The sequence below is a fragment of the Orbicella faveolata genome, unplaced genomic scaffold, assembly GCF_042242905.1.
Source record: "Orbicella faveolata isolate gen_17 unplaced genomic scaffold, um_ofav_v1 contig_3, whole genome shotgun sequence".
Classification (NCBI taxonomy): domain Eukaryota; kingdom Metazoa; phylum Cnidaria; class Anthozoa; order Scleractinia; family Merulinidae; genus Orbicella; species Orbicella faveolata.
Window position 1 is genome coordinate 12,383,801 of NW_028301558.1, and position 20,411 is coordinate 12,404,211.

General features: G+C 40.2%; 2 protein-coding genes across 4 annotated transcripts in view; one reads left to right on the top strand and one right to left on the bottom strand.

Moving 5' to 3' along the window:
- Positions 1-9,883, top strand: part of LOC110046304 (Golgi apparatus protein 1-like) — a 30,508-nt gene extending 20,625 nt beyond the window's left edge. For all 3 annotated transcript variants that reach the window (XM_089298657.1, XM_089298658.1, XM_089298659.1), the window contains 11 exons: positions 59-151; positions 450-521; positions 1,585-1,650; positions 2,918-2,997; positions 3,730-3,773; positions 4,039-4,154; positions 4,715-4,816; positions 5,089-5,181; positions 5,533-5,653; positions 6,337-6,443; positions 7,029-9,883. In XM_089298657.1, the coding sequence (XP_089154783.1) occupies positions 59-151; positions 450-521; positions 1,585-1,650; positions 2,918-2,997; positions 3,730-3,773; positions 4,039-4,154; positions 4,715-4,816; positions 5,089-5,181; positions 5,533-5,653; positions 6,337-6,443; positions 7,029-7,196 (1,062 nt within the window). In that variant the 3' untranslated portion in view covers positions 7,197-9,883. The remainder of the gene's footprint in view (positions 1-58; positions 152-449; positions 522-1,584; positions 1,651-2,917; positions 2,998-3,729; positions 3,774-4,038; positions 4,155-4,714; positions 4,817-5,088; positions 5,182-5,532; positions 5,654-6,336; positions 6,444-7,028) is intronic.
- A 796-nt stretch (positions 9,884-10,679) lies between these two features.
- The window catches only part of LOC110046301 (ubiquitin carboxyl-terminal hydrolase CYLD-like), a 30,004-nt gene continuing 20,272 nt past the window's right edge, over positions 10,680-20,411 (bottom strand). The window contains exons 6-14 of the mRNA XM_089298660.1: positions 20,035-20,195; positions 18,741-18,903; positions 17,581-17,839; positions 16,651-16,742; positions 15,965-16,031; positions 14,989-15,130; positions 14,174-14,282; positions 13,308-13,652; positions 10,680-12,063 (exon numbers count right to left, since the gene is read on the bottom strand). Coding sequence (XP_089154786.1) covers positions 11,876-12,063; positions 13,308-13,652; positions 14,174-14,282; positions 14,989-15,130; positions 15,965-16,031; positions 16,651-16,742; positions 17,581-17,839; positions 18,741-18,903; positions 20,035-20,195 — 1,526 coding nt within the window. The 3' untranslated portion in view covers positions 10,680-11,875. The remainder of the gene's footprint in view (positions 12,064-13,307; positions 13,653-14,173; positions 14,283-14,988; positions 15,131-15,964; positions 16,032-16,650; positions 16,743-17,580; positions 17,840-18,740; positions 18,904-20,034; positions 20,196-20,411) is intronic.

A 20,411-nucleotide genomic window follows, 5' to 3' on the forward strand; every position in this document is an offset into this window, starting at 1 on the left:
GATGATGATAATAATTATAATAATGTTTGATAATTTGCAATGTATTATTTGCTTTCAGTCTGAAGATATCCTGTTTGATCCTGTGATGCTTACGTCGTGCATTAAAGACATAAAAGCCTTTTGCAATGACGTTACTTATGGTCAAGCTAAGGTAAGTTTTGCGCATGTCTGAGCATCACTGTTGCTGCATACTTCATTGACCCAATCAATCATTTTTTTTTTGTATTTTGCAAGAATAAACTACAGCCAAAGTAGATATTTGTTAGAAAAAAACAGACAGAAGACAAAACAGAGACTGACTGATTGACTGACTGATTGACTGATTGACGGATTGACGGATTGACTGACTGACTGACTGACTGATTGACTGACTGATTGACTGATTGACTGACTTACTGACTGATTGACTGCCAATTGATTGATGTTTCTTGAAATTTTCTCTTGTGCAGGTTTTAGAGTGCCTTAAGGATAACGAATTCAAGTTATCACCGAAATGTAAAGACACCCTCTTCAAACGTGAGGTAGGAAAGGAGTGGATGTTATTAGCGAAATGGTGCTGTATTAGAACAGTTTATTTCACAACTTACCTAATCTTCAATAGCTCTTAGCTGAATAAAACAAATTGTAATGTGGAACTCTAATTCTGCTCACTTCTCGATCCGTTTTTAGCTTAGTTTATGTGTTTGTGAAAGTTTGCACATGCTAATACAGTCAACTCTCGTTATAGCCGACACGCCCGGGGACGTCGCTTAGTGTCCTTAACAGCGAGAGTCCGTAATAGCGGTATTTGAGATAAAGAGTTCCCTTAACATGGAATAAATAACATAGACAGTGTCTGAAGTTATTTTAAATCTTTTATGTGGTAAAGAATTGATATGAAAATAAACATTCCAGAGGTCTTTTCAAGTGTATTTTGACAAATGATGAACAGCAGACTGTAATTTTACATAATTATGTTATATGAGAAGTACGTGGTGTTTGCTTTATCGAGAGTCAAAACAATAAAATTGTCATTTTGGTACCACGAAAGCGTTCGTAATTCCGTAATAGCGAGAGTAGTTGACTGTATGTAGAACTGTTTTTAAGGCGTGCGTGAAGGTTTGAGAAATCCTTGATTGAGATCAGAGAGTCTAAGCATTCAAGCCATTTTTGTGTACATGCTCCTGGATCAAGCTTTCCTGCTTTGAGGCCTGGCTGGGATTATTGTGCTGAGTTCTTGGGCAAGACTCTTTACTCTCGCAGTGTCTTTCTTCAATCAGGTGTATAAATGGGTACTGGCAAATTCCGTGTTGGGGGTAACTCTGCAGTGGTCTTGCGTGGGAGCATCAGTATTACTAGTCACTTCATGCTACAGAATCTGGAAGAATCTGGAGCCACTAGGCTATAATACAGACTTTACCAACCAAGAATACAACACAAGGGTGTGGGTTTTTCGCCCGACCCTGGCAAAGTACAAACCTGTACCTCTCAATCCAGATGCTAAATGTCTGGCCACTATACATCCTACCATTTCAAGTGTCACTGATTCTTTGTCGAGCGGCTGAATGTAATAACAGTCCTTGTTTGCGTTCCTTTTCATTTCAGGAGGAAGAGATGCAAGACCCTGAGCTGGATTACAAACTGAGACGATCGTGTAAGAAAATGATCAAGGTATGTCTGTCTGAATGTCTCTCTGTCTGTCTTTCTGTTTGTCCGACTGTCTGTTAGTTTGTAAAGTGCAACAGTATTAACCTTGGCAACTTTCAATATTGAGCAAGTATGGACAAAGTAATTCTGAAGCCAGCAGTGAAACTAAGCTCAAACTAATTCGAAGCCATGACTTGAGTAATAAAAGTAATTTTGACCTGTTACTGATTTTTAAACTTCTTGAAAACCATTTCCGTCTTGAAAACTTACTTTCTTCAAAAGTTATCTAGGTACAGTATGTGAACAATGTTGGGGTAGGGGTTATGTCTTAAGAGTGCTGTAGTCAGAAGCCAGTTGCCCTCCAAGAGACTTGGAGGTTTGCTGGTATGGCACTGAAACGTTGTTTCGCTTGACACCCGCAACTTGATGTTTTATGCAAGTGCACTGTATTAAGCCAAGTTTTCTACCAATCAGCGGGTCAGATTCTTGTATTCACCTCTGGAAATCTTACTCAAAGTTACTCAAAGTTAGTACAAAGCATTTTCACTCGAAGTCACGGTCGCTATGTTGATGTACGCAAACAATGCGATTTTTTTTCCTGTGATATGAGTTCTTATCTTATGCAAAACTTTCCTATAGTTTTAGAACACCAATTTGTGCAGTGAAAACGCCTCTATTCATGCTTGTAGGGGGATATTTCTCCCAGTTTTCTTTGCCTTACGAAGTTATCTCTATAATCAATCAGCCATTGCTTCTTGTAATAATGTATGGTAGAACTGCATTGTACAATATTTGGATTCAAGACTCTCAAACGAAAATCTGATCTGTCATTATTTGGTGGTGATTATATATTTTTTTTTGTGGTCAAATTCATCATAAGTGTTAGTGCATGAATTCCTACACCACCTTAGATAACCAGGTAACAGCAATAGAGGCTGAAAGATAAGAGAGTTAATCCCCATCTAGGCTCTCTCTTGAGGTAACCTCTCTCAAGTTATTCTTAGCTGACTTCTGGTCTCGGAAATCCTAGTAGGGTCACGAAATAGCCAATCCTGTGACGCAGAATTTGATCACGTACACAGCCCAAGCGGCTTTTACACACATTTTGATCCTCCACGAGAACATCCACGCAACGCGTGTGGTGGCATTAGCCGAAGAAGAACTGGATACCATGTCTAAAAATAACTTGAGAAAGATTACCTTCAGATTGAATGAGACTTTTGTGAGGGATTAACTGTCTTCGTGCTCTCTTGGGAACAACTATATTGACTCCTTTCTGTCTTGTTTTCAGATGTTTTGCGACGATGTTAAACCATCAGAGATATTTTCTTGCCTCAGAACGAACAAAAATGATCCAAACATGGAGGAAGGGTAGTTTTCAAATTCTTTACTTCTAGAATCAATCTAGGAAATTTTTTCTTTGAGCTTTCAAGCAGTACTTTCGTGCTGTATACTCCTCTAACTTGCGTGTCTCTGAATGAATCCCAATAGACCGTGTTCATGTTCTCGGTATTGGACTGGAACTAGCTTGTAAGTGAGGCTAATGCGGGGAGTCTTATCTCATTTTAATGACATTTCCCCGCATGAGCCTCCATTGCAAGCTAGTTCCAGTCCAATACCGAGAACATGAAAATGGCTTCTTGTGTGACCAACGTAAGAGATTTCCCTCAAGCTTAGCTCGACAGCGAAATAAATGCCCGTTTTCTCTTAAACGAGCGTGGCGACGTATATTTTTTATTGCATAATTATATATTACATTGTTCCATGCGCCCGATACTTTCTACCTATCAAGAGTTTTCCAAGTATTGCTTTAATAACCGTTGCTTTCAACTACCGCAAAATGTAACTTCAACCGATAAAATAACGCGCTTGATTAGGCATAAATGGTGTAAGTTTGGCCCACCATACCTACTTAGCGACAATGGTGACCTATCTTTTTTATTCGATACAGTGCCTGGTAGGGAAGATTCACGGAAAGTTTCAAAAACATTTTTCGGCAACTTTTATTTTTGACGAATCACCTTAACTTGCACTGTATGACTAAGATTACTGAAATACATGGCATCCATTACTGAAATCATGTTTACTTATCAAATGTTTTAGTTGTCGTGACATGATCATCAAGAGACAGATCAGGCAATCGAAAGGTATGTTATGTAACCTTCCCCACCTCACATACCGCAATGCATTGTGTGTGTGTCTCTTGGGGGGGGGGGGGGGGGGGGTGAGGTGTAGTGGGTTATGATAAGCTTGAGGTAAGGGCTTGCGAGGTTTAGTGGTGTAGTATCCATTGAGTGCTGGAGCTGGAGGCTGTGTTATCGCAGCAAACGTGAAGTTAAGAGTGGATGTGTAAGTAACAAAAATTGATTTAAAATAACGCGGTAACATATATATAACTTTTTTTTGTTTCAGACTTTCAACTCGACCCACAGTTGGTCAAGTCCTGCAAGCGAGACGTTCCTAAGTTCTGCAAGGATGTCAATCCCGGTGGAGGAAAGATCGTGGAGTGCCTGAAGCAGCACTATGAAGTATGTGTTGATGATTTATTGTTCACATTAAACCATATACTGCTAAATTGCTGACATGAGCAGTTTTTAGTGAGGAGGCAGTAGGCGATTTCCGAGTTACCTTGTGCCTCTGTTTCAAAACGAGGCCTCGTGCAAAACTTTTCTTATGAAAATGAGTTTGATTTGCATGAAAATGAACCTGTAAGGGAAACACATTTTCATATAAATGGTTTCACACAAAGACGTTTTGACGCAGAGGCAAAAGGCAATTTGGAAATGACCTATTGCGCATTGTATTCTATTGGGGCACTCGTACTAGATTTTCTTGTTGTTTCATGCTGCTGTGCAGGCCAGACAAAGTTCTGATACTTCGATAAGGCGCTCCGTTGCTAGGTAACATCAAACCTGTAGTATTTTCATAGTGACAAGCTCGCTAGACAACTTCCACATTGCTCGTGAATGCCTGCACGACTTTCTAACAGGGCAAAGACTGGTTGAAATTTTAAGATTAACTGCGCTTTTGCCCAGCTTCACCATTGTAAGAGTATTTAGACATATGATCTGAATCAATTTCCTCTCAGCGTCTTTCAGATGAGTGCATGGCCTACGTCAAGAGACTGATGCGCGAAGCTGCACGTGATTACAGAATGGATGCTAGGCTGTCCAAAGAGTGCGCTGATGATGTAAGTATGCTTATCTTGAGGAGGGGTGGGGTAGGGTGGGTGAGGGGAGGGTAGGGGAGGGATAGGGAATGGATGCATCAAGACTGATGCGTGAAACATTTGGATTGTACTCGACCTGTTTTCTACGAGCAATAGTCAACACGGCTACGCCACGTAGACTATTCGCTCTTAGAAACCTCAGGCTCGTAGTCATAATTGTTACGTAACACCCGGGCAGTTATTTGTATATAGCGTGGTTTTACTTCAACGGAGAATATTTTTGCTTCTGTCAGATTGGCAAGTTCTGTAGCGATATTCCTCCATCTGGCGTGGAAGAGTGTCTCAAATTGCATTTAGGATCAATTGCATCACAGCGTTGTCGCGTGGTAAGTCATGTTAAGTTCTGTACAGGAGTGGAAGGGTCTTGTGTTGTGAAGTTCTACGATTATCCAATGAAAAAAGTTGGGAACGTTTTAATGACGTAAAAAACAAACCAGCAGCACAGAACTGGACTTTGGTATGGTAGAAATTTTATTGTTATATCGCAAGAGCCCTAGCTGAGTGTAAGTCCATGGACTGATACTCTATATTACTTATGACTGAAATGAATTTGCGTTTCCGGTTTATTACCGCAGCGTAATGCTCGATTCTATTTTGTCGAGTCACTATTTTGCTTAAAACTATGCCGGTATTTGCAACTAAGCGGTAGTCACGTATAATTTTCTTTTGTTTTGTAGGAAATAGTTCGTCAGATGAGAGAGGGTCGCACAGACGTACAATCTGACCCATTGTTATACAGGGCATGCGCAGTGGATGTCAAGCGTCACTGTTCCGATATACCATTTGGTCGAGGAAAAGGTAAATTACAGTACTTTTGTTGAGTGTTTTGTAGATCATTCGCTGTGGAAGGCACTCGACTCAAACCTACCCTAATAGAGGACAGATTGTCTCAGCCGCATGTGAACCCTGTGGGCGCTTTCCATTTGACGGTTTAAAATTCCGGTTTGAATTTTCCGAAATTTCTAGACAACAGCGCGCGAATTATATGTACCCAAAATTTTGAAACTCCATGCCGTGAATTTTCGGTTGAATGGTTTGCATTTCGAAAATTTTACACTCAATTGTAAAAAGAACTGGAAAGTTCTCGAAAAATCCGTAGTTTAGGATTTTTCGGAAACAATCCAAGGAAATTACCGTACCGTTTACCCGAGTTTCAAATGTTTAAATGGAAAGCGCCCTGTTTATGTAACTCGTACCACGCGCTCTAACCAATCAGAGCAAACGCATCAGACCTTTGACCAATCAGGAAAAGCCAAATCCGTTAAGACTCGGCGTGCGCGCGTTGTCTGGCCCTTTCTTTCCCGCGCTTGGCAACGGCTGCACGTTCTTGCTTACGTTGGAAATTTTTGTGGTTTTACCATAGTTTAGTTTTCATGGTCTCAACGGTGACCACCTACGGCCCTTAAGCTGTAGCTTGGAGACTCAGAATACACATAATTATAGTTAATTAGCTTGAATGGTTGATGTCATTGTGTACACAGTAATGAAGTGTCTCTTGGAAGCCCACGAATCGAATCCAGCTCGTTTTGATAGAGAATGTCTGCTACATTTGTCGAGCAGAATGAAGATGTGGGAACTAGCAGCAAAGGTACGAGTTCAAATTTGTGGTAACACACATTCAGCTATGCCTCTCAGCATTGAAATCCTTGGAATTTTTCAAACTGCCAAAAAATCTCATTCTTGAACATCTATGCTATGCTATATGCTATGCTATACATCTAATGGCAAGGAAGTGTGACACGGTTATGTTAAGGACCAATGTAAGGAATTGAACCTTGCCTTCTTGATCGATTCACAAGTTAAAACTCGACCCAAGAGACGGCGGCTAAAGTGCTAATGGAAAGGGGTTGGTCTTCGTTCTATTTGTAAGAGAATATTATCTTCTCAAACGTTTTCATTTATGGTGTTTTGTTGTGTAATGTGTGCAGGTTTGCTGGTGTGTAATGAGAAAGAGGTTTTCTCCAGGATACTTTAGATCTGCGAGTTCACTCAATGATAGCCAGAGCGCGGGGAAATTCTAGAAAACAGTTTTCTAGAATATCCCCGCGCTCTGGCTATCATTGAGCAACTCTTGAACCTGTTAAAAGAACTTCGTCTGTGCTTGTTGTCATGATGTAAAATCGGAACGTCTTACTATACAAGTTTTACTTATTATTTCTTTGCGTTTTTCAAGGTCGCACCTCCTGAAACTATCGGTGATCTCGCTTTAGCCATCTCTTCTTCGCCATCCAAGAACTACTTCTTCGTCATTTTTGCTACTTGTTTGGCGCTCATATTTGTTGGTGGGCTAGTGTTTGGCCGACTGTCCAAACGAATCAGAAAAGAAGTCAAAGATCGCTAAATAATGGATATTTTGCCAGGACACCTGTGGAATACATCTCTCGAATAACAACAACGACGGACATGCAATAAAGGCGTAGCATTCTACTAGCTTATGTCATGCAACATCTCACGAGTAACTTGATTTTAAAATATTCACGCGACTCTTCATTTATATGCTAAGAACAATCAAGCCACGGGTGGGATGTTGACGGTATGGTACGGAACAAGAAATTCAACTGTATTTTATCATTTGTTATGTTTTTGGCAGGAAATGAATTTGAAGTTGTGACGGACGCGGCATCTTTTGGCGGGAAAACACCGTTGTATAGAACTTACGTGATCCCGCCAAATTATGCGGCGGCTTCCAGCTCGTAACATAGCATGGGATTAAATTGGTCAAGTTCGTGGGCAGATTATAAACCGTGATTGATATGCGGTTGTTGGAAGTCTTCCGTATCAGTACTTTTCAATAAAATAATTTCAAAAGGGAAAAATAACAAAGTAGTTAAGCACTAGTGTTGTTAGTGGTATCATCGAGAGCTATAAGAGCACCCTTCAGGGCTCCTTATGCCTTTGCTAAACCCAGCCTCGTGTTGTTTACATTTCCCAGAACGTTGCTGAGTAGTTGCCAATTTTTTTCCTTCAAACGTGGCTTCAGTATTCCTAAATGTAGTCTAGAATTTGCTCATTCTTGTAAAAAGTAATTCTAATTTAGGTTTGGACATTTTTCTGGATCGTTTTCACAGTAGAAGTTAATTTTTGACCTGCCATCCTTTCCGCGTCTTTTTTGTGTTTTTGGATTTTCATTTTCATGTTTTATTTATCGTGTGATGGAGAATCGAAATTATTTTGTGGTCTTCTACTCAGATGTTGCTAATGATGTAGATAAAAATCATGATTTAGCAGGTATGAAGTTGATAACCAATGTCTAACAAAGTTGCCATTATAACAAAGAGCCAGCTCTAAAACCAGAAAAGTTACCGAACAAAAGGGAAAAGGTTGCGGAGCAACTTGTGGCTCGGCCTAGCCTATGCCGGGTTTTGCACTTGCCGAATACTTAAGTGTATTTTTGTTTTGAATTTGTGTTTGCATTAAGGACTTGTTCATATCCAGAAAGAGAATTTTCCAGAACCAGGATATACCGGTGAGGCCACAGTGATGGGGGAGAGGGGGTACCCCACATCCCGTTAATTTTTGGCCGAAATATCCCGTATCCCTTAATTTCCTACTCGATATTTTCCTACTCGATATTCCGTTTTATCTGATCTGAATATCCTATATATCATTAATTCCCAGATATCCTGTATCCTATACATATTTTACCCAAATATCCCACATCCCGAAAACCCCATGAAAGGGCCTCACTGGTCTGTCCTTTCCTTTCAAGTACAGTTTCTACTATTTTCGTCGAGAAAGAAAGTTAAGAATCGTTACGTTATCAGATGGGGTTGTTGGGGAAGGGGGAAGGCAGACGTAGGGAGTAGGGCGGAGCCAAGGCACAACCTCTGTGTATGAACGAGGTCTTCTATGTTTGTGAGCCAGAAAAGGGAAAACTGGGGGGTCTAGGTTGTGCGTGGGTAAATGTCGGTGAACTCACCTAGTTAAAAGTTTATCTTTTAGTCGGCCTGCTGTAAGACAAGGCTTCTACATTGAACTCCAGTCAAGACTTACTGTACAGGTTTTCTTTTTTGTATCTTGTAGTCTATGAAAAAAAAGCTTTGTTAAAACCGTCCAAAACAGGCTCAAAAAGCCTTTAGAACTATTATGAATAATTATATTTGGGTAAATTGATTTTAAATTTATTCCATAGTACCACTTACTAGCGAAGGGTTTTATTTCGATTATCTGAATATAGTTGTATAATTTTGAAAGCTAGCTTCTGTTGCAGCAACATTTTAAGTAGGAGGGCTTCATGGTCATCTATTAGGAGAACTATATAAATAGTTTCTGCTTGTATTTAGCTAGGTGGTAAGTTTTTCACTGATATCAAGGTGTAGATAAATGAAATGTGTCAAGTGGCGATTTTCCCCGCGCCTTTTTTAATCATTGTTTACAAACCGTGATTATCTACTTCTTGGTGTCCCAGCTTCACGTTCAGTTGTAGTGTTAATGAAACTAGGTAGTGAATTTATTTTTAAAAGTATTAACTGCGGTTCGAACCTTGCTTGTAGAAAATACCTGCAGAAATTGTTATGTTCAGGCCAATTCAGGGCGGTTTCCAATGACTATGTGCTTGTTTTGTCATCGCTTTCGACTGACTCGGGGAAATCCGTGCCAAACAGGCAATACTTGTATTCTCAGTGTTGGACTGGAACTAACCTGCAATGGAGGCTCACCCGGGGGAATATCATTAAAAAGAGATTTGAAATGGCGGGACTCCCCGCGTTGGCCTCAGTTTCAAGCTAGTTCCAGGCCTATTTTCTAGCTTGTTAAGAGAAAAAAAGTCTGTCGTGTCGACCAATCAGAAGCTGAGTTACGCAAAACATTTTTCGCGCTTTGTTGGATAATGCGAGCAGTGTTTACGCTATGCGCAGCTTCTTGGTTTTGTGCGGTTGGATTTCAACCAGAGTGATTTGAAACCGCTCTATAATTTAGCAGCAACTGTGCTGAACGTACTCGTACTTGAAACCTGTATTCGTGTAAGTGAAAGTAAACGGGCTATTAAAGTTGGGCGAGAGACGTCCGTAACTTCTGTGCTCTCAACAACTGAGATATTCGTATCAACAGTGCGGTAAATCCAAACGGTTACGTGCGCTCCTTTGGGTTCTCCCTAGCTTGTTCCAGGCTGTCGGTAGCTGGGGACGAGAGAAAAAAACAGAAGAGGGCAATCGAGAGAAAAATCCTTCCTCGTTTTTTCTCCCGCTCGCACTCTTTTCTTCCCAACTACCGAGAGCCTGGAAAAGGCCAGGTTTTCCCATACCTACCCTCTCACCTTTCACCGTGTTCCTACCTTCGCACTTCTTTTGTTCGTTCCGAATAATTTTGCGTACGTTGCCTTCTGCTCCTCTTTCGCAAGAGTTTCCGATGGATTCCTTTTTGCATTTCCAGTGTTTTCCATTGTTATCCGTGACGTGTCCTATATGCCCTTATCTTCTGCATTTGTTGGTGTACCGTAGCATAATAGTAACTCGACCCACTGATTTGGTCTGTACTTAGGGTAGCCTCATTTTCTAGACGCAAGTTTACAATTCATTTCCTCATTTTCACAATCAGGTTAATACAGTCGAACCTTTCTGCAACGGCCTCCTTGGGGACATAAGAAAGTGGCCGTCGTAGAGAGGTCACCATTATGGGGAGGTAGCCTCGTCTTTTTTCACGGGTGCAACATTGCCGTCTTTAAAAAAGAAATGCTTATTGTAACATAAATACGTAACAGTTACAGAGGTGGCCGTTAGTAGAGGTTCGACTGTCATTGATTGCTACAAAGCTCGACAAACAAGGGCGGCCCAAACGTTTCCAGGGGGTGGGGTGGAGAGAGTTTTCGAGATTCTGTGATTGGACATTTTGGTTTTGACAAATTTAATGAATTTCTCCAAGTGACAAAAGTTTCACTTAGCAAAAAAACACTCTTTTGCCGATTAGAAAAAAACTCAAGACTTTCTAACTATTGGTATAGGCTTTATCTTTTTTTCTCATACTTTTTCCACCTCTGGAAAAAAGGTTTGTAGATTTCCATACTTTCACGAATTCCAGACTCTACGCCCCCTGTTACTTAACACTCGAGATATATTTTAACCAGAGATCAAGCTTAATGTGAACGGAAGGCTTATGACCAGGAAAGACCATTCCTTTGTTAATCAAAATAGTTGCAAAGAAGCTGTAAACTGACTAATTAAGGTCTCAGTAATTGCAAATTAAATGTCTTTCAAAAAAACACAAAGGAAACTTTTACGTTGTTCTGCAAATGAATTAGCCCTCAGCCTAATCTCCGGGCGAAAGGGATTTGGCTGAGGGCGGAAGAAAACTGACATTTCAGGCTACAAGTAAATCAAAATATTACCAAAAACCTAACCTGACCTCAGAACCTTTTATTTCCGTTCTTCTAGAGTCGCTTCATCAAATTGTGTAACAACAACAACAAAAAACTATGAATCAATTTGCTCTCCTATTTATAGTTTTTCGATAAATGAACTCTATTCACGAACTAATTTTGCCTCTCAATGCCAAGCTAATCAATAGATATGGTATTTACAGCTTCCTTAGAATTGCTGAACTTTACACTAGGTACAGAAAATAATCATATTTACACTTCTGGCCGAAAAGTAACATAATAATGGTATCAAGCCTTACAACTATAATTAATAACAATTAACTAACAATTGGTTTGATAGAGATGTTACCGTTACCAGGTAATGAGTTGTGCCTACACACGCTCATTGATTCATTATCTAATAAATCGTTCTAATGTAAAGCAACATATTATGCAGTCTGTTAGTCGCGTTAGCTATCACTACAAGGGAATATTTCGATTCCAAGACCCAAAGCCCGACTGAGTCTTGCAAGCGGTGCTCACGTGATCAAAATTGCGGCTGAAACACGTGCAGTTTAGCTTACGCCTTCAGAATGGGCGTGCAGTTCACTAGGCAACGCCTTCTTATGTACAAGCACTTTGTGTACATTACAAGGTTAGGTTCCCTTCACGTGCGATGCACGTGATAAGGAGAATGTTCTAGTACGTGCACGTGAGTTTCACGTGATTTATTTGTACATGGTCATGTCCAGGTTCTGGTACATGCACAGATATCCATCTCCCAAGAGGCGGCGGACCTTTTCAGGAATCTCGCCTCTCTCTTTGGCAGCCAGAATTTCCTCGGGATCTTTGGAGAGCCACTCCAGTGCCTCGGGACATGGACTCACATTAGGGATGTTGTAACCATTTCTCTCTCCTGAACAATCACAAGGTAAACAAAAGAAAGCACTTTGATTGAGTTAATTACAACAAATCGTGTTATTATAAATATTTTTTGCAATGCACAAAATTCTCTCCAAATCGATGGTAGCCTTAGAAAAGGAAAATTTATGTATGTTGAAAAGGAGGCAACATTGTCAAAGCGGGTCGATTTCCAAGTGAATAAGTGATCTACTTTCCTCATCTTAAGTACGCTATGCAGCTGAATTTTCATCAATGAATCAACATTTTAAAAGGGACGGCTAAACATGCCCTAAATGGCGTTTCTTGACCACTCTAAAGAATTCTCGCAAGTAGCGTGACTTAGCCAATATAAAGCATGCCCCAAATGACGTGACAAATCTCCAAAAAATGCCGCCAAATGGCGTGACTTATTCACTCTGGAAAACGCTCCCAAATGGCGTGACAAACATGTATATACGCCGAAAAAGAGCGCCAAATGGCATGACTTGTTCACTCTAAAGAATGCTCTCAAATGACGTGACATATTACTTTAAAACATGCCGCGAAATGGCGTGACTTGTTAACTCTAAAGAATGCTCCCAAATGACGTGGCATATTTACTCTAAATTGGCGTGACTTATACACTCTGAACAATACTCCCGAATGACGTTACATATTTAATTCAAAACATGCTGTCAAATGGCGTGACTTATTCATTCTAAAGAATACTCCCAAATGACGCGACATATTTAATTTAAAACATGCCGCCAAATGGCGTAACTTATTCATTCTAAAGAATGCCCCCAATAACGTGACATATTTAATTTAAAACATGCTGCCAAATGGCATAACTTATTCAGTCTAAAGAAAGCCCCTAAATGACGTGACATATTTAATTTAAAACATGCCGCTAAATGGCGCGACTTGGTCATTCTAAAGAATGCTCCCAAATGACGTGACATATTTACTCTAAAACATGCCGCCAAATGGCGTGACTTGTTCACTCTGAAGAAAGCCCCCAATGGCGTGACATATCTACTCTAAAACATGCCGCCAAATGGTAGGACTTATTCACTCTAAAGAATGCTCCCAAAGGGCGCGACATATTTACTCTAAAACATGCCGCTAAATGGCGTGACTTGTTCACTCCAAAGAATGCCCCCAAATGGCGTGACATATCTACTCTAAAAAATGCCGCCAAAATGGCGTGACTTATTCACTCTGAAGAATGCTCCCAAATAACGTGACCTAAGCACCCTTAAAAAAATAGACATTCACCTTTCCTGTCCGCCATGCTGTCAAAGAAACACCAAGGCGCGTCTGCTTCGACACCGCACTTGACAAACGCCACGTAATGACTGGTCTCAATACAAACAACAGCAAACAGCTCCATTTTCTGTTGGTCAAGTGTTCTCTTCTCGCTGCGGTATTGGCTGTACACCCGCGGCAGTAGCACGGGACGAGGCTTGTGATATTTGCGATTTTCCCTTCTGTGAACCGTCTCGCTACAGCCTTTACAGTAACTCGCTATTCCAGGGTCGTCAGCCAGTACTCTTTTCTCATAGCACTCCTTACACTCATAAAGTGCAACATCGCTGCCGCACAGGGAACAATTGCGAGGAACTGAGAGAGGAAATAGAGAACGACGTCTGTTAGAGTTGGAGTTGAGTCACCAGCTGCCTAGCACTTCAGATTTTTATTTCAGCAGTCCACATTGAAAATGAACTTAGCTAGCCTTCACCATTAGCATTGATCTCAACGTGTTCTGAATTTACGAAAATTGTCCCAATATTTCCCGATCGTCACACGAACGTTTCCGATTTTTTAGGAAGAGCTTCCAAAGTTTGCCGAAGACTCTCGAGGAAGACAATTGCTCAGTCAGCATGAAAATACTGACACATTTTGTGAATCATCGAAGGGAAGTCCTCAAACATTTTCATGGAGAAGCCGTTGCAGGTTGGTTCTGTTTCTTGTTCTTATCTTCACCGTTAGGTCAAGTTATCTTCATCGTCCGTCGTTGCTAGTCTCTAAGTATTTGTATTTATGTTTCAGTAACAGAAACCTCTGTTGGTAGTGCATTATTTAAGAAGTGATAATCAGTCAATTTGTAGGAGTAGTTGCAAATTTGTTAACTTGACACGCACCATTCTCAACAATATGTGTAACATCCAGCTCCAGGTTTGGAAGAATCATGTCGTACATCTTGTATCTGCTGCCGAATCGCGGCATCTGAAGAATCAAGCACGAAGGAATCTGCAAAAAGTACGACAAGGAACAAGATCAAAATCTAAGTTCTCTTTACAATATCGATACATTCACTACTAGGCAGGTGATGAGAATTAAGACCACCGTCAAACGAAAGGAATTTTGTTGACGTACCACTAAATTGTCATAAATTACAACAGCAAAAGTGAAAGGCATTTCAGTCGTAAAAAATTATTCTGAAACGAAATGGCTGCCAGAAATGGAAAGAGCTGATAAAATTAGTATGACTACTAATATTAGACCATTGTTTTGAAGTTTTAAAAATTAGAGCACGATTTGCAAGGGAAAAAGGCAAGCTTTTCCCCAAGCATCCTTTACTTTTCTCACACATGTACTTTCAAAACATCAATGATCATCGAGTTCAATGGTCTCAAAATTGGAAGCATTACTAACTTCACACTCTTTCTATTTCTGGCGCACCGTTCGTTCCACGATGAGGTCACTTGATAGCGACATTCAGTTTCAGTACTCAGAGAGCCTGGAACCTATATAGCTATTCGCAGGAAACTGAGGATGCCTGTGGTGAAGAAACAAGAAATTGTTACTCTAAGCAATGTGGGGAAACGTCTTCAGCCATCCTTGAAAGGTCAGGCAATTCTTGCCACGATGCCCAAAAAATTGATAAACAAAAGCAAGCGAAATGAAGGATGCAGTGAAAGGTTTTCGTACAATTTTAGCATTTCAATTTTCTCACCTCGGAAAGTATGAGATCGGCTGAGATGAAAGACTGTACTAGCAGTTGTTGAACCTGAGCGATTTTCACAGACTCGTCCTTCTCTGTTATGATCTGATAGAAGAATGCTCCTTCTCTGTCCTTGACTTGTACATCTCGAGGTCTATGTTTACAATGATAATGAATATATAGAGCAGTTTTCACTTGAGTGTCAAAAGCAATTCACCTTTGCTTTGTTCTACAAAGACCCCATCTTGAATATGAGAGCATTAAAAGGGATCCACATTCACAAAAGCAAATTTAGCTCAGAAATTGAAAACATTCTCCCTCTATCGAGTATATACTAGCATTCTATCACAACTGCCTAGTAGTGTGGGTTATTGACAAAAATGGAGGCCACTTCTCTACGCTTTCCAGATGTCTGTAAAGAGGATATACATGTACATGATTTTATAGCCGAGAGTAGACTTTATGTATTTTACATGTAACTTTTATCATGATTTATATCGTCCGGTTTCCCTAACAAATCGCCGATACTGATTTTTGCAGCTGGGTGGAGAAACACACTGAAAGAATAAATTGTCTTCCTTGAGGACACTGACGATACTTAAACCCTGGACCTCGAACAGTACACTTAAAACACATCAGTAACTACTTTTTAACCGAGAGTCAGGTCTTTACAGGAAAGTCTCAAACCGAGACCTTGCCGTATTGACTGAGCGATAGCGAGGTCAATACAGAAAGGCCGAGGTTTGAGATTTTCCCGCAAAGACCGAACGTTCGAGGTTAATAAGTTGTTTATTATATGGCTTTTTGCTTTGCTTTTGTAGGCCCGTAATAGGTCCGTGGGCATTACGGGAGAATAATGCCCTAGAATTAGCCAATCAGAGCGCGTGTTATATCAGCTGCAAACACAAGCCATATAACAAGACAGAGTAGAGCACAAGATATCATTACGAAACAAATTCACAGACTAAGATAGATTGCAAAATCTTACTTCAAGTGAAGGAATGGATCAGCCTTCAAGACTTGCTGTAGAAGAGAGTTTAGAAACTCCTCTGGGTCTGATCAGGGTAAAACAAACAAAAAACGCATTAGAATGTGAACTTCAGATTCTAACCTCAGTGAACAGAATCTGATTGGAGATTTGAATATCTCAAAGGCTCTTGCTTCAATTGCTTGCACACTGCAGAGATTATTTCATTCATTCCATGTTTCAAGCACAGTTCACTTCTGTTCACACCACATCCCTGTTACACCCAAGTTGTACATACAGTACACGTGAGTATAAGTAATCGTGTGAATGTGAGTACAATAAAGGATTTACACTAGTAGTGACATATGAAAATTTTCTCAGAATCGCACGAGCTTCAAGTTGCGTTCAATTCGAAAGAATTTTGAAATGTCACGAGTTGTGTAAATCCTGAATTGCCCAAGCAAACACTGCAGTGTAAATGAAAATTAGCGATAAATTTGCCTGCTCTCAGCCAATCACAGTGAAGTAATCTTCTTGGTAATATAATAATACAAGAAAACCACGTGATCAGTCGTGTTGTGGCTATTCGTCGTGGTATGTCATCAGTTTGAAATCTCTCAAGCCGGGAAAAATAATTAATCAATATGTACAGTGAGTACTAGTATAGTATAGTATAACTGATATTTATTTTTTCTATGGTAAAGCACCTTTTTCCTCATTCACTAATCCTGCAGTTGAGCTGAGTTTGTCTAACAGCTCTCTCAACAGGAGGACACGGTCTGCACGTACAAAGCCATGCCTACAACAAAACGAGTAGTACGAAAAATTACTTCAACATAATTTGAGCAATACAAAATAAAAATTCCGGCAATTTCAAGTAGTGATATTTCTTTCAAAACTAAAATGGAAAGACAAGTCAAAGAGATGCCTTCAACACGACATTGCGCTAAGCTTTCAGTCACTGCTGTTAGGATTGGAAAATCTCATGATACAGACACTGTCAAGAATGTTACTTAGTCAGTTAGTTAGCTAGATTGTTACTTAGCTAGTTAGTTAGGTAGTTACTAGATAGTTAATAAATTGCTTGTTAAATGATTAAGCTTTTATATATTCGTACATTTTATTTTCATAATGGGTTGACTAGCACGTATGGTTCGTCAGTTCCCTTCTAGTCTTCCTCACTGCCTTGTTATGTACTAAGATTTTTTTCATTAATGTGGTTATTACAATTATTATTAATATTATTATTATTATTATTTTATAATATCGTTTATGATTTTTTTTCTTTGTTATATAGTCGCAGTGAAATTGAACAAATTAAATTAAGAAGAACTTGTTGTTTGTTGTGTAATTGTGTATATGCATCGTCATTACAAATTTAATCATTAAACCTTCACTTCTTCCACCCTCTCTCCCTCCCTCTCTCCATTCCTTCCATCAATCCATGACTTTTTCTGTCACCAACCTTAAAATGTGTACCTCCTCCTAGCCTGCGTAGCTTGGCGGTTTAAGAAATTTGAGCGTGCTAAGAAAGCCGTCAAGCTACGCAGGCTAACCTCCTCCATGCTCACTTCTTTCTTTCCTTCTTACTTATATTTGCTTCTTAATTATTCATAATTCAATCCTTATTAACTTACACTCTTAAAGGATTTACAATGCACTCTCTCAACACTGTCTGTACGTTGTCATATTCTTCCAGATCGCCATCTTTCCTCTGACGATGCAACAGAGTGTCAAATACGCTTGAGAAAGCAAACATGCTGTACAGTGTGGCATCAAGGTAGCACGAGTTGTGGTGACCCTGGAGACCTCGCATGGTGCCGCACTGTATTTTCTCGAGGGTCTTTGGTGGCACCGTTATACCTTTGACCTCTGGAGAAGGCACACTTCCAAAGGCTGAAATGAAGCAACCAAAAAACTGTCAAAACCGCTGCTAATGTACAGTATACTTTGAAGAGGTTTCACATCAAAACTTAAATCTAGCATACCTTGCATGTACACTACAGTGGAACCCGCTCAATGAACACCCGCTTAAATGTCACTATGGACAGTTTTTTGGCCCCATAAAAAGCTCACAATTATAAATTCTCTCACATTAGCCTGCTTAACGACACTAGTTCATACGGACAACGGACACTTTTCTGTGGCCAAAGTGGCCTGCTTTCATATGAAATTAATCTTGCTTGTCACAAATTGGTTATCTGCGCACTGCATATTTTCATATGTTGTGATTGGGTATCAATTTGTTCCCTGTTATTACGCATGACAAATTCCATGAGGTTGTGGTTTTATTAAAGCAAAAGCTTCTGTTTATAGCTACAGACATTTCAGTGATTACAGTGACACATTTTAAAAACATACATGTAAACCTCGAGTATTAGACATTGCATGAGCATAAGGTTTTTCTGAGTTTGAACTCAAATTACAGCCAAGCCTTTAGACATCATTCTGCCATGCTCAAATTGCCTTTACATATTTGTCTAAAACATGTGCCCGTGACGTTATTCTGAGAGCCTGCGTAATACAGGCACCCATTGGCAGGTAATACAGACACTTTGGCATGCCTCTTTGGTGTCTGTATGAACGGGTTCCACTGTAAACTAACCAAACAAAGCTGTTGCTATATGGTCACTGAATGTCAAGTGATCACTACATTAGGCTCAAATACCAGCTGCTGTTTGGGAAAGGAGTCCGCGCTCCTAACCTGAAGGCTCACGTGTCCAACCGTCTCTTCTCAGGGAGGAATGTAGATCGGACACCAGAGAGCGGCGGAAATCGAGTCTAACACTACATGTACCTTTTTCAGCGTCAAAACTTGTATCGTTGTTTGGTGTGTTGGGACCAAAACGTGAGTCTTGTCGGCAATGCTTCAGTAAAGTGAAAAAACCTCTTCCTGCAGGGCACGTGAAGTATCTCACTCCATTAAATGTGCCATCTGAGCATGCAGACTGTTCCTCTTCCTTTAAAAGACATAAAATTACCAGGTTGATAACTGTTACTGATGCTCACCATAAAGCTTTGTACCACTACCCCTCAGACTCTTTCTGATAAGCTACTTTTGATGGGGTCACTACTTTCAGGGTGTCACTACACAGTTGAAATGTGTTTTGTATCATTCCCCCTCACCAAATGTATCATCATTTCAACTTTGAGGACGTACAAGTGTACACACAGCCAGCACATTACATGAACAGTCGAAACGTATACTAAGTTATTTGCAACTTTAAGCACATGTTAAGTAAAGTGAATTTTTAGCTGTAAGCATGACATGGAAAGAACAGATTTATTCTTGTGTTGTTCACTATATAAAAACAATGAGCTTTCTGCAAAGACTTGCAAAATGTTATGTATGTTGTAGCTGTTATTGACCATTGTTGTGTCACAAACAGTCAAGTTAAATTTGAGGTCACTGTTTTTGAGGCTTGCTACTTTTTGGCAGTTCTCAGCAAATTATGACTCAACTTTATTGCAATGCCCCTACTCTCCCAGATGAGAGAAAGAATTAATTAGCAAGAAGTGACTAGGAGTACATGCATTTCTACTTCCCCCTGGATGGGATGCTAGTCCATTGCAGGGTTGTCCCCCAGCATTAAATTTGCCAGAATCAATTTGTACACCTGGGTGGAGAGGGCACTGTGGGAGTAAAGTGTCTTGCCCAAGAACACAACACAATGAACACAACAACGTTCCCAGCCAAAGCTCGAATCTAGACCGCTTGATCCAGAGTAACGTTTATTTTTATTGTGTAATTATATGATTTGTTTTTCATTCTGTTGTTTATAGATCAACCTTAAAAACCCAGAGGTGGTGCCAATGCATTTGGTCAGGGGTACACGATCCCTATTTTTCCAAACAAGAGGTTTTTGGGGTTAATGTGTCCGGCTTTGGCGCATGTAAGACGTTACTTGATGTATCTCTTATCCACTTTGTTGTAAGCTTATTGTCGCAATTAAAACATATCTTGGGCCTGGCTGACCAATGTGCCCTTGGACCTGGCTGACCAACACGCCCACTCCTCAACCTTTGAGCGTGTTCGGTTGGGTAGTGAAGGCAAAATACCAGAGTGTCAATCACCTATTTTAAATTCTTACCAATTCTAGACCTGCAACCAGCTTATCCTTCACCTGCGGAAGCTTTCCAATCCAACGAATAACACCATATCGAGGAAGACCTTCCGCCATAGGAACCTCTACCATGGAACCCAGTTCCAAACCATGGGGAATGTCAACTGTCATTTGAGTGTCCTCAATACCTGGATGAAAAATTAACAGAAAAAAGGTCAGTAGTTTGGGCAGCCTGAAAAATTAAATGTTGATTATCCCAGCCACTGATCAGTAGTCAAATTTTCGTACATACATGTACAACATACATTGTATCACTAGGGATAATTTCTTTGAGGAGTAGTTATGAGAATGTCATGTTAGCATGGCAGGACACACATTCGTGGGAGTGCTAAATGTTCTGAGAT